Source organism: Quercus robur, chromosome 7 (genome assembly GCF_932294415.1).
Source record: "Quercus robur chromosome 7, dhQueRobu3.1, whole genome shotgun sequence".
NCBI lineage: Eukaryota > Viridiplantae > Streptophyta > Magnoliopsida > Fagales > Fagaceae > Quercus > Quercus robur.
Window position 1 is genome coordinate 49516971 of NC_065540.1, and position 18095 is coordinate 49535065.

Consider the following 18095-nt stretch of genomic DNA (forward strand, 5'->3'; position numbering starts at 1 on the left):
TTGACCCTCTAACTTTCAGCCTTTTTCATTTCAATCTTCTAACTTTCAGTTTTGTCATTTCAGTCCTCTAACTTTCAACTTTTGTCAATGTGGTATTCCGTTAGAGCTCAATTAGTTGCCACCGTTAAGGGTGTTAAAACGACGCCGTTTTATTTTGTTTTTGTTTGTTTGTTTGTTTGTTTGTTTGTCTTTTTTATTTTTATTTTTTAATTTTAAAATTTAGAATTAAAAGAAAATAATAAGAAAAATCTGTAAAAAAAGAAAAAAAAAGAAAGAAAGAAAACATTTAAGGGGAACAACGTCCTTCTCCTGAAATCAAAACAAAGAACACGATGGTATGACACCTAAATCCCTAACTGTGTAAATTTGGGGATAATGGGTCGGTTTGAGAGAGAGAGAGAGTGAGTCGGTTTAAGAGAGAGAGAGAGAGATTGAGTTGAGAAAGGGACTGAGTTTGAGAGAGAGACCAAGATGAAGACCGATTTGCAGAGAGAGAGATAGAGACCGAGATAGACCGATCTGCATTGAGAAGGTGATGGATTTCTTAACCGAGAAGGTAGTCGTTTTTCCAAAGCCACCTCCTGCGTTGCTTCATGAGAGCTAAAAATAACACCACACAACTCAACTAAACAAAACCACATCCTAGCTATGGATTTTTCAACGTTTGATGCTCCTATAAATGTAAGTTTTAATACTTGATCTTTCAATTATGAAAACAAAACAAATATTTAGTTAGAAGCTGATAAGAACAATGATTGAATACCTGTTGCCTCCAAATTGGTCTCAATCTCTCAATCTTTGCAAATTGGTCTTTATCAGAACTCCACCTTCATCTTGGTCTCTCTCTCTAATAATCGGCCTCTTTCTCAAACCCATTCAGTCTCTCTCTTTCTCAAACCGACTAGCTTTCTGTTTTCCCTAAATTTTCTCAGTTAGGGATCGAATGTTGTGTTCTTTGTTTTGATTTCAGGGGAAAGGGAACGATGACGTCATTCCCCTTAAATGTTTTTTTTTTTCCTTTTTTTTTTTTTTTTTTTTTTTTTTTTTTTTTTCTTATTTTCTTTTAATTCTGAAAAAAGAACAGAAAAAGAAAAAGCCAAAACGATGTCATTTCAGCACCCTTAACAGCAATAGCTAACTGAGTTCTAATGGAATACCACATTGACAAAAATTAAAAGTTAGAGGACCGAAAATTAAAAGTTAGAGAACTGAAATGAAAAATGCTGAAAGTTAGAGGGTCACTTTTGGATTTTTACCAATTACTTATTCTAAAACAAACCCACTACCTTAGGTAAAAACTACTTGTGTTCAAATGTCTGATTCCTATATGTATTTATTATTTATTTGAATTCAAATACTTCAATTGTGTTTTAGGTTATTTCTTTTATCTTCTTCATTCTTCCTAAAACTTAGAACACTATCTATATCTCATTTTTAAATATTATTCTATGTTACCTTACCTTTCTTTAAAAAATATATATATTACTTTTAAATATTATAACACTAAACCAAAAAAAAAGAAGCATTATTTTGTCAATTTATTTTACTATTCAACTTATTTTTACTACTATTTATGGGTTCTATTGCACTTTTTAGTACTATTCATGGATTTCACTATATTATTTCAACTAACATTTACCTTTATCTACAGTATTTTCAGCAAAAAGTTTTCAGTTTCAACAAAATAAGCGGATCCGAAATAGACCCGAAATAGAATTGTTTATCGTTAAAATTTTCTGAAAAACAACTCAATGATCTCAATCTAATGCAAAGCTAAGTAAGGAAAACAACTCTATCTAAAGAGAAATTAAGATATGGCTTTCCAACTCATTTTAAGATTGCTATCAAATATAGGAAAATGAAATAGTTTTCTAAAAAATGTTTTTTTGAAAAATAATTCATTTTCTAGAAAAATGTTAATGTCGAAACATTTTCTTTGATTTATTTTTAGTTCTTCTATAAAAAAAACTTATTTTTAGTTAAGTGAAAAATAATTTGTATTTTGAAAAATAAAATTTAAAAAGTTATATATTTTTTTTTGTGAAACAAACAAACACACGTACAAGGGAGAGAGAAATGAGTTCTAACATAAAGACACACTACAATTCCACTCAAAAGCCATTGTAACTTTTAAGGAAGGGTAGGACAAATTATACTATACACAACACATTCTCTTAAGCAATGTGGGACAATTACCCAAATTTTTTTTTTGAGAAATAAACACACACACATACAAGAGAGAGGGAAAGAGGCTTTAACACAAAGACACACTACAACTCTACTTAAAATATTTATTATAAGTTCCAAACTTCCAATTAGCTTAATTGATAGAGTTTATTGTCTTCATTGGAATCCTACATATATGAAAATAAAACTCATTATTGTCTTAGGTTGATAATAAAGAGAAATCATCAATATGGTACATCACACATCTCTGACTTGTGTGGTTAGTTGTTGGTTGGTCATTCATAAAATGAAGATGGTTATTGATAAAATTATTAGTTACAAACACGTTTTTTCTTAATTAAATTTTATTTTTTTTATAAAAAAAATTACTGTAGTTTCGTTGTATCAAGAAAGATTGGTCTAACCTCACCACTACTACCGCACTCTCTTTACTTAATTAAAACTTTTCACCTCAATAAATCGTGAAATAAAAATAAAAATAAAGATGTGAGAACTGAGAAGTATGTGTAAATAGACCGTCTAACTCTACTTTTAGTGGAATTTAAAAAGATTTAAGCTCCCATGAAGCTCTTTGGCGTAATTTGCCACCTGTTTTCCAATTGTCTAACTCAATCATTGTGACACCACACAAATCACCTGTATCTTGAGATGACCCACGGGTTCAACCATTCCAACCACTGATTTAAGCTCATCAGATCGGTCGACAACCCATATGTCCATGGTCGACAACGGTTTTAAATTCTTCAAACTCGATGTGATTGAGTCGGTCGACGGGTTGACACTAAATTATAGTCTGACTGACTCATGAACCCACTTTATTTATTTTGACCTTGCACTATGTTGTGTGTGAATTGTCTAATTTTAGCACAACTATATATGCATTTTATGGGAATGCCTTTTTTTTTTTTTTTTTTTTTTTTTTTCATTTTATGGGAATGCTTGATAAACTATAAAATTGGTTCAAGTTTGATAAAAGTTGAACAAATAATAAAATTAGTTCAACTTTGAACTGTTTTTATTTTATATTTAGTGCATTTAGACTTTAGTTGGAACCAATTTTAGTGGGAACTAATATTATGCCCGTGCAATGCTTGTAAACAAAAGAAATTTTTTTTATAAAAAAATAAAAAATATATTGAAATTAAATAATAAATAAATAGTAATTTTTTTTTTAAGTCACATGATAGATGCACATAGTAAGTCTAAGTTTTGATAAAAACTTATTAAAAAAAAAACTAAATATTATAATAGATTATAAAAATATAATATAAATACTGAAAAAAAAACTTTTAAATATATTGAAACCATTGATAAATGAATTTTTTTTTTATAAGTTTTGATAAATGAGTTTTAATCAAAGTAGTATTTTTAATTTCTTAATAAAAATTTTGGCAATAGATTTTTTTTTTTTTTTTATTTAGAAAGAAGACATCCATATATTTAATTAAGGGCGGTTAAATTAATCTGAACAAAATGTAAGGTGCGGAGTGGAACATCCTCCATCCACATAGTACACTTATGACGTGGTCATAGCTAACCTAACTAAACTATAAACAACTTTATTTCCATCTCTCCTAATATGAGAGTAAGACAATTCTGAAAACAAAGCAACATCATTGATCAAAAGACCAAAAGAGTATAAAGTTATAAACCATTATCCAATTTTCTCAAAGCCTTTACAATAACCTCAGAATCTCCCTCCACAATTGTACTGCGAATACCAATCTCGCTGCCAAACTCCAAGGTTCTACAGGCTGTCAATGCTTCGACTTCCACAGCTTGGTACGCTTGCCCCAGTTGTTGCACTAATGAAGCTATAACTTGACCATAATAGTCACGAATCATCACTTTTATACCTGATTTATTTTCTTCAGCAAAAATCGTGCCATCATAATTTTTTTTGTAAGTATTCAGTGGGGGTGCTGTCCATCGAGGCTTTGGTTGTGGTTTGCTTGGGCTTGGCCGTGGGTTGGATGCCTTAATCTCCTCCCAATGTTCTTCGGCAGTTTGTTTCAATTCATTCGTGTGGCAGCAAGTTTGATGAAGGCGAGTCTGGTTTCTTTGAGTCCATATCGACCAAACTTGGACAGCAAAGAGCTCCGGTGACTTCCCATTTTCCATGATCCAACAGACCAAGTCTTTGAAATCTGCCAAATATTCTCTTGATCAAAAACCCCATAGGTCCCCCTCACTCCAGACTTCATCCAAACCCGAGCAACCCTATAGAGCATGCAATGAATCCTCCATGTCAGATGAGCATCGTTCACAGGTTGGATTGTCAATGATGGTTCTTTGGGTAAGGTTCATTTTTGTTGGAAGGGAGTTTCTGCATGCTCGCCAAACCAGATTTTTGTGTTTGTTAGGAATTTCCAAAGACCAAGTGCCTTTCCAAAGTTTCTTATCCCAATCCGGCTGTGCATCCTCATCAGTATCAGCATCCAACTCTTTTAAAAATCGATAACCCGATTTGCAATTATAGTGCCCATTAGCAGAGAAAGGCCAAAATAGAGAGTCCTCAGTAGCAATTCGGGCTACTGGAATTTTTTTGACAAGCTCGGCTTCACCAGGAATAAAAATCCCATCTACCATTTCAGCATTCCATTGTCTTGAGTTCTCATCAATTAAGCAATCGACTGTTGCACCCTCCATGGACCCAATGATTGGGGCAGCAACTAAGGTTGAGTGCTTAATGGGGAGCCAATGGTGCTACCAAATTTTGATGTTCTTCCCATTGCCAACCCGAAATCTATAGCCCCTTTTTTTGACCTCCCTACCTTGAAGAATACTTTTCCAAGCCTATGACCCTGATGCCTACTCCTTTGCTTCCATAAATGAACAATGAGGGAAAAATCTGGCCTTGAATATCCTATAAAAAAGAATATCTGTTTTGTGAATGAGTCGCCAAACTGCTTGTTTGACAAGAAGAGAATCATTGAACAAAGCAAGATCCCTAAATCTCATTCCCCTAGCTAGCTTGAATTTGTCAAATTTGACCAAAACATCTTCAAGTCAATATTTTTCTAATTGAGGCATTTTCTTGCCTTGATCTTCAAGTTTCAAGTTTGCTAATTACTTTTTGTTTGATTTTGAATAGATTGACTAAGGGGAACAGTCAAAATCAAGCCAAGGATCCTTTGTTTTAATTCTTGTTTTTGTGTTTTTATATGTTTTGATGTGTTATAACGTGCTTGTATAGTTTAGGTTTACGTAGCCTTTTAGTTTTTAATTATGTTAGGTTATTAGTTTTAAGTTTCTGTTTTGCTGTGTTCTTGTTTTCTGGGTTTAGGGTTTAGGGTGTGTATGCATGCACACACATACTTAAAGTATGCGTACGCATAAAATTAGGCTTCGCAGGCAGGTCCTATGTATGTGCACGTATATTCATGCCCAGAAACCCTAATCCGAACCTTTTTACTTCTGTTTATTTGTTTTATCTGTTCAATATGCTTCTGTCTTGGTCTTTTGTTGTGCTTATGAGCCTCTACCTCCATGTTTTGTTTGTTTTTTGTTCTTTACATGTTAGATTAGAGTTTCTTTTCTTTATTTGATATGCCACGAACATGTATATGATATGACCATGCATTTATACATAAGTGCTGTGGTGTAGTGACATAAGTCATACATTCATATGAATATGCATTTGTTTGGAATATGCTTTTGATGATAAGTATGAACATGCTTGGTGAGACGATGTGCTCTTGATATCTAGATGCCTATAACATGTTGCTTGATCTTAATATGTCTATGTTTTTGTTTTGGATGTGATGTATGCTTGTTTGTTTGCATGATAGATGTATGCTAGGGTTTAGGATGATATGATGCTATGTTGATTGCTAGATGTGTGCTAGTGTGTATGTGAGTCTAGAATGATGAATGTTGAATGTGTCTTTAATAAGATTAAAACATAAGACACAATGTGTAGAAGCCGACCCACGGGTCCGATGGGATTGGATGCCTAACACCTTTCCATCCCCATACCTAAACTCAGGACACGTGTTTTGGTAGTAGATTAGTCTTTCCATGAAGGGCGCAATATTTATGATTCCTAATTTAGGTGGCGACTCCATTTTTCCTTCTTCATCCCGGTCCACTCGATTGAGACGTACTTCTCCTCCTATTGCACCCACAGGGGGTGCTAGAGGAATAAAGCCCAATTGTAGTATAAGCCCAATTCCAATCATTGATGTGCAAGCCAAGAATAATACTTGCACTACAAGTCAATTAACCACGGTCTATTATGTGATTAGTTTAGGGTTTAAACTATTATAAATTTATATTGGGTTCATTATTATAACTTTAAATTGAGATTATATATAGTAAAGATAAAATCGTACATGTTTTCCTTTTGTGGACGTAGGCCATTAAACTTAATCATGTAAACTTTGTGTTTTCTCTTTTCTCTCTCTGTATTCTTTTTCTTAGATCTGACAGACTGACACTAACTAAAGACAATGACAAAAAAGAAAGATAAATGAGGACGTGTATTTTTCATGTTTCAAGAAGAATTCAATGACACTCGTGCTGCACCTAGTATTTAGTAAGCTTCAGATTATGCAGCAGTGTATAATTAGAGATAATTTAACCACTACTATAACAGAATAAACTTAACTTCACAAAGCCCAAAGCAACAAATTAGTTATTAGCTATGAACTCTATTATCATTATTGGACTATTTGACTGGAAAATTTTCGCTCAAATACTTTTGGACTCAGGAAGCCTCTTTTCGATGGATCAGTTTTCTTACCAACCACGCAAATTGTTTCTTTCCCACTTTAGTATATGTTCTTACTACCGACGAGACAATATAATCAAAGGAATTTTTTAGAAATCTTCATTCTCTAAAAAACGAAGTAAAGAAACTTAAAAATCAAGATTGTCTGTGTGTGATAAAAAGCTTATAAAGTGATGCGTGAAGACATCAGAAAGATTTATTTGTTTTTTCCTACAGAAAACTTTATTAGTTTAATTAATGAAACCCACGCTTAACACATGATTTTGTAACCCTTTTAGATATTGAATTCATGATATACCGTGATTGGTGGAGTATGAGTGAGATAGGGGATTTGTATTACACATGCTCCCAACCAAGCTCACTGCATTGTGCATTTCTGCTTTCCATTGTTAGCAGTGGTAAAAATACTTGTTTTCTTTAGCCAACTTGAGAGAGAGAGGAAGTGGGGGAAAAGAAACCAACGAGAGACTATGATAAACCCAATTCCTGACAGATTAAAGGGCGTATGGGACGAATGGAACATCAGGGGGATCATTCTCGTAAGCCTCTCACTGCAAACCATTTTGATTTTGTTTGCTCCTTTCAGAAAACGCATACCTAAAAAACCAGTGATGTTGCTCATCTGGTCATCTTACTTGCTAGCTGACTGGGCCGCAAGCTTTGCTATTGGACACATCGCCAACAGTCAAGTCCCAGACTCCAAGAATCCCTATACTGATGATAAGGGTTGCCACCTTGTTAATAAAAACTCGATGATCTGTCATGGCACCACTGGTAATAAGGGAGACAAGTCCCATGAGAATGCTGATCTTCTGGCATTTTGGGCTCCCTTCCTTTTGCTACACCTGGGTGGACCAGACCCCATAACTGCATTTTCCCTTGAGGATAATGAGCTCTGGCTAAGGCACCTATTCAGCCTCCTAGTCCAAGTTGTTGTGACTGGTTATGTGTTCTTGCTCACACTTCCGGAAAACAAGCTATTGGTCCCGACATTGCTCATGTTTCTGGCAGGAATTATCAAGTATTTTGAGCGGACACGTGCATTGTTTGGTGCAAGTTTGGATAGGTTCCGCGAATCCATGCTTAAAGCACCTGATGCGGGGCCCAACTATGCGAAGCTCATGGAGGAATACACTTCGAAGAAGGAAGCAGGACTGCCAACAAGGATAGAAATGACACCAGAGCCTGGTAAAGACTCAAAGCCTGAAAATAAGGCTGAGAATTCAGATCAAGCAAAAGAGCTAACGGAACTTGATGTGGTGAGGTATGCTTACAAGCACTTTCAAATATTCAAGGGACTCATCGTTGAGCTTATCTTCAGCTTCCGTGAGCGCAATGAAAGCCGAGAGTTTTTCCGAGGGATAGATACAGAACACGCGCTTAAAATAATTGATTTAGAACTCAACTTCATCTATGAAGCTCTCTATACCAAGGTGGTTGTGGTGCATAGCACAACTGGATACATATTCCGGGCTATATCCGTTGGTTCAGTTGTGGCGGCCTGTGTAAAGTTCCATTACTTGAACAAGCATTGTTTCACGAAGTTCGATGTCAATGTTACCTACGCTTTGCTAGTTGGCGCCATTTGCCTCGATTTTATTGCTCTCCTCATGCTCATTTCCTCTTATTGGACCATGGCTGCTATCAATAACAACAAGCGAACGGGAAAATTAGTTCTTATTGCCCAAAAATATCTTAACATGAAGAAGATAAGCTGGATTGAAGACCCCGAAAACAAGGAGAAAGTATTGGGAACCTTTATACTATTTCGCAGGTGGTCTGAATCCGTGTCAAGTTTTAATTTGGTATCATATTGCCTCAGGCTACGTCCATATCCAGTCGAAGAGAATTCTAACCTTTTTAAGAAAGGCTGTCGTTATTTGGGCTCTATCTTTGAGTGTTGCTTGCCTTATATCTATAAGGTCATTGATAAGGTCACTGATTATTTGGGTGCTAGGGAGTTTATAAATGAGTGGTGGTATGTGTCTAGCCGCCGACTCCCTAGAAAGCTATGGAAATTTGTCTTTGATGAGCTGCATGGGAAATCTTTCCCATCTTTCCCAGAAGATGCCGACGAGGATTTGGATTTGGAAACTACCAAAAGGATATGCTCAGCCAGAGGTGCTTATGTTATCCAAGAAGGACAATGGAATGGAGGCGATGCCCAAGTGTATCAAAAGATAACAGAGGACTATATTGAAAATGTTACTTTTGATGAGAGCCTTCTGTTGTGGCACGTTGCTACTGAACTCTGCTTTCAGAATACCAAAAAAGAGAAAACAGAAGCAGGCAATCCCTGTTATTGGTTCATTTGGTTGTGGCTGAAGCACGTTGTTACTCTTTGCTATCAGAATACCTGTTGGTTGTGGCACGTTGCTACTCAACTTTGCTGCAAAGCAGACAAAAAGGACGCAATTCAATCCAATAGTTTTAAAAAAGAAGATTACATTCAGTTCAGCAAGCTCCTCTCAGATTACATGGTATATCTTTTAGTGATGCGGCCTACTATGATGTCCGCTGTGGCTGGTATAGGGCAAATAAGATTTCGGGATACTTGTGCCGAAGCTGAAAAATTCTTTAGCAGAAGGACCTTAGAAAAAGGTCAGGTAAATGAAGCCTGTAAGAAACTCCTTGATGTGGATACAAAAGTTAAGCCTGTTCATGTTAAGGGAGATAGAAGCAAATCTATATTGTTTGATGCATGTATGCTGGCCAAAGAGCTGAACAAACTGGATAACGATAACAATGACAATGATGACAAATGGAAGATAATAAGCAAAGTTTGGGTGGAAATGTTGTCCTATGCCGCTACTCATTGCAGGCCAGCTACACATGCACAACAAGTAAGTAAAGGTGGACAACTTATTTCTTTTGTTTGGTTACTCATGGCTCATTTTGGTCTGGGGGAGCAATTCCAAATCAATGAGGGCCATGCTAGGGCAAAATTGATTGTGGGAAAGTAGTTGAATAATAATAAAATGGGTTCTATACCACTATCTATACCACTATGGGAAAGTAGTTGAATCAGTGTTCTATATATTGGCATGGTCTTGTTATCTGTGACAAATAATAAAATGGGTTCTATACCACTATGTAAACCGATTCCTTGAATCAGTGTTTAATTTGTTAGTGTTGCCTTGGTCTTGTTATCACTACTGTATTATTATTATTATTTACTTGTTTTTTATTCTCCAATATTTTTTTGAAGATAGTTTTAATTTATGATGTCCGTTCTTAATAATGGTTCTTTATTATCAGACAAAAACACATATCGGTTTTTGGTATAGGCAAGGATTGAACTCCAAATTTTTTATTCAATTATTGGAGATTTTACTAGTTGAATTAACTAGAATCCATTTTCCCAATACTTCCACTTCCCCAATACTTCTAGTTAGTAATATAACTTTCTAAGTGGGTAAATATATTAAATAATTTAAAATTTTAGGGCTCTAATGAGAATTTTTTTTTTTAAAATTTTAATTTCAAATCACCCCAAACTAATGGGAGGTATAGTTTAATTTATCGAATTTTTAGATATATCTTAATTTACCTAATTAATGGTCCCCGTAATTTTTTTATACTCATTTGATTGACCAATATGGAAGGGGGGAGCTGAGGGCAGGGGCTACTATATAGATTTTTATTTTTTGATAATTCAATAATTAATCAAGTAGGAGAAGAGGATATGGATTATGGTTTTTCTTGCAAAGGAGATCAAATGATGCTGCCTATAAGCCTCTGGGATACTGCATTGATTTCAGCTTTTAGTACTTTTTCTATCATGCATAATAACTCATTAAGACAAAATACATTCAAAGTATATATCCCAAACACAAATAAGCTAATCTATATCTACTATACTGATTAATATTGTTTCTTTTTGATCAGAGAGAGAGAGAGAGAGAGAGAGAGAGAGGATAAAAATATGTTGCTATTATTGTGTAGATAAAAATGATGTTTATTATCTAGGTGGTCTGAAATTAATTGACTTTCTTACATGTTTCGTTACCTCTAATTTTGCAATTTCAATTTATTTAGCTAAAACCCTTGATTATTAGTTAATTTAAAATACTTCTATAATATTAATTGGAACTTTGCAGCTTCGGTTAATAAAAAGATGTATTTAATATATTTGTTTATTAGGTAAAGAACGAATTTTTTTTTTTTTTTTGGATATAGAAAGAAAACAATAGATATTGAATTATGTTAAAGGCTTTGTTATTTATTTATTTTCTTAAATAAGAAATTATTATATAGAATTTTATATGTTTATATTGTACTTAGGATTCAGATTCTCTAGATTTCCCAGGGCACTCTACTAAAAAGATTTCCTTAAATCTTAACAATTTTTTGATGATGATTTAATTGTTTGGATTTTGTCATATTAGCATTCTACTAACAACAATCTTAACTGTTTTGTTTATATAACATTATTTTATTATTTTAAGAGTATTGTTAGTAGAATGCTAACACACGGTAGAATCTAGACCCTTAAATCATAAAAGAGTGGTTAGGATTTAAGAAAATCTACTGATTGAGTACCCTAGAAAATCTAGAAAGTCTGAATCTTGTACAATATATATCACTTTTTGCAAATATGTACAACATTTGTCACCTTTTATGTAATTGTACCATACAATATGAATGTTCACTTAGTGTGTAAAACACAAGTGATTGTTTAGACCCCTAAATTCAAATTATCCAATACAAGCTTATATTCAAACAATTGATGTGCATAATGATAAATATAAGCAATACCCAAATTGGCAAAATACTCTAAATTATAATTAATCACAAACACAGTAGCAATTAAAAGGAATAGAGTAGGGAAGAGAGAAGCAAACACAAAGATAACACCGAGACGTGTTATTGAAGAGGAAACCGAAGAACTCGGTAAAAAACCTCTCAGCCACCCTCCAAGTGGTAAAATGATCTACTAGAAAATTAGTTAGAATACATGAATAGCAATAGACCCTTCAAACCTAATCCACTCAATGCACCTAAGCTCTTCAAGCTTCTTGCTCTAACAGTGTTAAGCCTAACCTTGTCTTCTTTAACTTTCCGAATCCCATAATAAGCTTCATATTGCATCCGCCATCCTTGGCATCTTCCAATGCTTTCCAAGCTCCAAAAACACTCTCAACACTCTAAATGGGGGTAGGTTGTGTTTGGGTACAAATCTCCTCTCAATGGGTATAACAATGGGAGAGAGAAGGAGAAGAGACTACAAAGATTTCTCTCTAAGAATGAGTAGCTCTCTCTCTAATAAGGTGGGTGTGTTGTAGAAACATTTCTTAGGGTTTTTCTCTCAATAAGCTCTTTACAATTTCTGTGGGTAATGAGGGTATATATAGTATGAGTGATGGACAAATAGGTCACACTCAAAAATCCTCGAACCAGTTAGTGGGTCACTCGCAGGTTACCTGAGTCATGAAAACAGCTGGCACAGCTAGCACATGACTCTTTAACTTCCATAGTTGGCACTTGACTTTTCAGCTTCTGTCATGTGCTCCTTATGTGACTTTTAACTGTCTTGATTAGTTAAGGATAAGGTTGCCAGCCCAAAATGATGGTGTCGTGTAGTTATGATGTGGCTGTATATATAAATTCAAATTTAAATTAGAATCGTGTAGCAGCTGTAGTGAGATAATTTAGTTCTTGATTTGAATTGTAATAGAGTTTTAGATTAAGATATGATAAGATAAGATAGGGTAGAGTTATTTGTATTTTGAATTTCCTTTGTATTTTAATTTGTATAATTGTATAACTCTATAAATGATAAGTCCCAAATCAGATTGGATTAGGTTTGCAAAATCATAATAGATAACTATTGTCTTTACATGGCATCAGAGTTGTTTGTAACTCATGTTTAATTCTTTTTTTTCCCTCATGGCCTCTTCCTCAACGTCTACTACCTCTACCCTAAACACAATGGCTACACCTTCTCCCACCACACTCACTCCCATTCATCACCTCATTACCATCAAATTAACCCGTGAGAACTACCTATTATGGAAAGCTCAAATTGTTCCATATCTTAAGGGGCAACATCTTTATGGCTATCTCTATGGAAGCACTCCTGCTCCACCTCAATCTCTCACTGTTGAAGCCGATGGAGACGTGCAAGTCATCCAAAATCCGAACTTTGGTCACTGGTATTTACAAGACCATATGATCCTCAGTGCCATAATATCCTCCATCTCTGAGCGTATTCTGACTCATGTGGTCAAATTCAACACATCAAGGGACGTGTGGCAAGCCTTAGAGAAAATGTTTACCTCTCAGTCAAGGGCTCGAACAATGCAAATCCACTATCGACTCGCCACTTTGAAGAAAGGCAATTCCTCAATTGCTGATTATTTTCACTAGTTTACAACACTGGTTGATACACTTGCTGCTACTGCTCATGCCTTTAACGATTTTGAAATCACCTCATTTCTTCTAGTTGGTTTGGGATTTGAATATGATTCCTTTGTTACATTTGTGACCACAAGGGTTGGTCCTTTCACCATTGATGAATTATATGGGCATCTGTTAGCTCATGAATTGCAGCTTGAACATCAACAGCCAACTGTTGACCTTCAACATGCCAAGCAAATTTTGCAGCAGGATGTGGAAACTCCCACGGTGGTTGTGGCAATGGCAGTTCTTTTCAATTTGGCCATGGGTCTTCCTCTAGCAATCAAAAAACTTCTCGAGGCTATGGGCGTGGAAATGGTTCTCAAACAAACCATCCTATGTGTCAAGTTTGCCACAAACCTGGTCATACGGCTTTGAAGTGCTATCATAGGTTTGATAATTCTTATTCCATCAATCCTAGTAGCAACATGCATGCCTTGCTCACTACTCCTCAGATAGCTCCTGATCTCAATTGGTACTCAGATTCTGGAGCCACTCATTATCTCATTGCTGATCTTGCAAACTTGAATGTGAAGGCTAACGAGTATCATGGTCTTGATCAAATTTGCATTGGTAATGGTCTTGGTTTGACTGTAAAACACATTGGTTCTACTCATTTATCCACTCCCACTTCTTCCTTTCCTTTAAATGATGTTTTACACGTTCCTCATATTACCCAAAATTTGATTTCTGTTCACAAATTTACTACTGACACTAATACATTAGTTGAATTTCACCCTACTCATTTCATTGTGAAGGATTGCACAACGGGGAAGGTTTTGCTACGCGAGCTGAGTAAAGATGGACTATATCTATTTCCTCCTGCTTTCAATAAAATTCCTTCATCGACTTCTGCCTTTGTTGGTGAATGTGCTTCTCCAAATCAATGGCATTCACGCTTGGGACATCCTGCTTTTAGAGTTGTTCGTCATGTTCTTTCTAGGTTTAGCTTGCCTTTTAGTTCAAATAAAACTATTCACTCCTGTTCTACTTGTTTCAGTTCTAATAGTAAACAATTTTCTTTTGCTTTATCATGTACTCAATTTAATTTTCCCTTGGAATTAATTTTTACTGATGTTTGGGGTCTTTCTCCTATTTGTCCTAAATCTGGTTCTAAATATTATGTTTCCTTTATGGATGCTTATAGTCGCTATACTTGGCTCTATCCTATGACAAATAAAAGTCACGTTCTCTCTATTTTTATTAAATGCAAAAATAAGTTGAACAATATTTTAATACCACAATTAAAATGGTTCAATCTGATTGGACATTTCTGTTGCTTCTCATTTAAATTCCATGTCATCAGGTGCAGATTCATCTCAGGTACAGTCTACTGACCCATGGACAACATTGCCTACTTGTGTTGGGCCTCCACTTTCTCTTGCACCCTTTTCTCAAGCTTCGGCCCACTCTCCAATTTCTCCTAATGCAACTCTTGGCCCACCAGGTGCAGCCCAGCCTGCCTCTTGCCCTATAACTACACCTGATCAGGATCATGCCTCATCATATATAGATTCATGTTGAGCCATCTATTTTGGATCTCCCTTCTCCCAGTCAGCCCTCTGCCTCTTCACACCCAGATTTGCCTTCTCATCCCATGACTACTCGCTCTAAGAATCACATCTCCAAGCCTAAGTCCTTCACTGATGGGACTGTAAGATATCCTTTGCCTCGTGCTCTCCTTGTAGATGGTGTTGATGTGGTTGTCTCGGCCGAACCAACTTGCTACACCTCGACAATGAAGGATCCTAAATGGTGTGCTACAATGAATCTTGAATTTTGATGCATTACTCAAGAATCAGACTTGGGATCTTGTTCCTTCTCATCTTGCTAGGAATATAATTGGCTGCAAGTGAGTGTTTCAGATTAAGAGGCTTGCTGATGGCTCATTTGAAAGATACAAAACCCGTCTCATTTCCAAGGGCTTCCATCAAGTTCCTGGTGTAGATTATGGTGAGACTTTCAGTCTTGTGATCAAACTCACTATGGTACGTATCATCTTGTCTCTTGTTGTGTCTAAAGGATGGGTTTTACGTCAATTTGATGTTCAAAATGCCTTTTTACATGACCATTTGTATGAGGATGTTTACATGTCTCAACCTCCGGGGTTTTCTCATCCTCAATTCCCAGATCATGTCTGCAAATTGAAAAAGGCGCTTTATGGGTTAAAGCAATCTCCTCAGGCGTGGTTTTCTCGCCTCAGTTCTCAGTTACTTGCATTGGGTTTTTATGGTTCACGGACTGATTCATCTCTGTTTATTTATCATAGTGCCGCTGTCACTATTTATTTTCTAATATATGTGGATGATTTAATTGTTATTGCATCTCAACCTTCGGTCATTGATGCTCTACTTTGTCACTTGCAACTTGATTTTGCCATAAAAGATTTGGGCAATTTGAATTTCTTTCTTGGTGTTGAAGTCTTGCCTAATTCTACTGGATTGTTGTTATCTCAAAAACGATATATTTTGGACCTTTTAGGCAAAACAAGGATGCTAGAAGTAAAGCCCCTTATTTCTCCAATGGCTTCCTCTACTAATCTCTCTGCCTTTGAAGGGGATCCTCTCTCTGTTGCTACCTCATACAGAAGCACTGTTGGAGCCTTGCAATACTTGTCTCTCACTCGCCCTGGCATTAATTTTACTGTCAACAAACTTTCTCAGTTTATGCATCGTCTAACTGCCATTCACTGGCAAGTTGTCAAGTGACTTCTACGTTACCTCAAGCAAACCATTCACTTTGGTTTACAATTGAAGCGATCAAAAATTCACTCTCTTCAAGTTTTCTCTAATGCAGATTGGGTTGGATGTCATGATGATTGACGTTCAACTGGGGGCTTTTGTGTATTTCTTGGTGACAATCTAATTTCTTGGGGCTGCAAAAAGCAAAAGACCGTTGCTCGGTCTAGTACAGAGGCAGAATATAAAGCTCTTGCTAATGCTGTTGTAGAAACTAAGTGGCTGTGCGCTCTTCTTTTTGAGCTTGGTGCCCCTATCACTTGCTCTCCAGTGCTATGGTGTGACAACATTGGTGCAACTTATATGTCATCAAATCCGGTTTTCCATGCTCGTACAAAGCATTTTGAGATTGATTTCCATTTTGTTCGAGATATGGTTGCTGATGGTTCTCTTGTGATTTGTTTTCTGTCCAGTAAAGATTAGTTAGCTGATATCTTTACAAAACCTCTTTCTTTATCTCGGTTTGATCTGCTTCGGACCAATCTCAACGTCCTTCCAACACGGTTGAGCTTGAGGGGGAGTGTTAAGGATAAAGTTGCCAGCCCAAAATGTGTTGGAAAAATACATGTTTGTATCGCATACAAAACATACGCAGTGAAAAATTAATGGATCTTCTTCATTCGCAATTGATAACATGTACTATGTAAGTTTCAAAGTTTAAGAACAAAAAAGCGTACTTCGGTGCAGTGAAATTCAAAAATAAAAGATTAGAAGTACTTGGGAACACTTTTAATCTTCACTCCAAATCCACTTAATGCCCAAGAGGTGTGGTCTCTCAATTAGTTTCTAAGGGAGAATAAGAGAGTGGCTTATACTCACATACACACTATTTCATTTTCTTATATGATCTTAATGAAAAACCCCATAAATTTTGTATGTCTCTCTCCTTATATATAACTGATTATCTAATTGGGTTAGCCTTTTGGTTCATTCCAATTAGGTTTTAGTATGTGGCTTGGAGTGAGACCAAAAAGGAACAAATAAGACTCTAGCTCCAATGGGCCTTGGGTTTTTTTGTCAACTCTTAACAAGTCCAAAATTACCATAAATTATATTCAATACCACTATATGAATAATTGCACTCTAGGCCTTATTAATAAATTATATCCCAAAACTTTATTATACATGCAACCCCTTCATTAAAATATTCGTAGTAATACAAAGTTATGAATGTTGACTGCTACTTTGAATATTACTACATCTTAATTCTTGAGTACCCGGTTTAATCCTTTAAGTTATTCATCATATATTTATAAAATCCAATTTCATAAATATATACTTTAGTAACTTCTTAGTAAAGTAGTTGGACCCAACGCTCTGAATAACCAAACCCATTAAACTTATCTCAAGAGAATATTTTATATCTCTGTTAAGAGATTATGAATTCCATCTTGAGAATATATGTTCCATCAACATTAAATGCAGCTACCCAACATACTAAGGTTTTGATCGTGACTTTAGATCTCACCCTGATATATCAAAGCAACCTATACCTCTTGATTAGATTTATTATTCTTTTAGGATTTAGAGTTGATGTAAATAGAAGTTGTGAGATTTATTATTTATTTGAAAGTTTTTAGGAGAATAATAAATCTCACAGCGGTCTAGTTTAATATGTCTTAACTCTTAAAACAAATCAATATATCAATTAGAAGTCTCCGCTTCCATGATCAAGACAAATCATCTTAGTTGATATGTTATAATCTTTGTAGATGAAATGCCCAATTTTATCACCGACTATGAACTAAAATTTTGACTTTATAAAGAACTTGTGATTTATATCTTCTGTGACTAAATTACATAAATCACATCTTATGCATCTCATGGACTAAGATAATGTCCCATTAGTTCATCTATAAATAGTCTCATATAATCAAACAATTTAATTATTTATGACATGCCAATAAATTGGATTTTAGGGCATAAACCCCAACAAAATGATGGTGCCATGTAGCTGTGATGTGGCTGTATAAATTCAAATTTAAATTAGAATTGTGTAGCAGCTGTAGTGAGATAATTCAGTTCTTGATTTAAATTGT

At 35.3% G+C, this 18095-nt stretch overlaps 1 protein-coding gene and 1 non-coding gene across 2 annotated transcripts; both read left to right on the plus strand.

The window, feature by feature from the left end:
* Positions 1–7217: 7217 nt before the first annotated feature.
* LOC126693773 (uncharacterized) lies at positions 7218–10092 on the plus strand. The gene has a single exon (XM_050389898.1). It carries the CDS (start codon positions 7390–7392, stop codon positions 9880–9882), a length of 2493 nt encoding a protein of 830 aa, XP_050245855.1. The 5' UTR covers positions 7218–7389; the 3' UTR covers positions 9883–10092.
* Positions 10093–13327: 3235 nt separating this feature from the next.
* LOC126693836 (small nucleolar RNA Z247) lies at positions 13328–13466 on the plus strand. Its single transcript, XR_007645551.1, has one exon. It is a non-coding gene; the product is annotated as a small nucleolar RNA Z247 (small nucleolar RNA).
* The last annotated feature ends 4629 nt before the right edge of the window (positions 13467–18095 follow it).

What these genes read in the sequence shown, in the direction of transcription:
- LOC126693773 (XM_050389898.1), top strand. Translation starts at nt 7,390, where the DNA reads ATGATAAACCCAATTCCTGACAGATTAAAGGGCGTATGGGACGAATGG.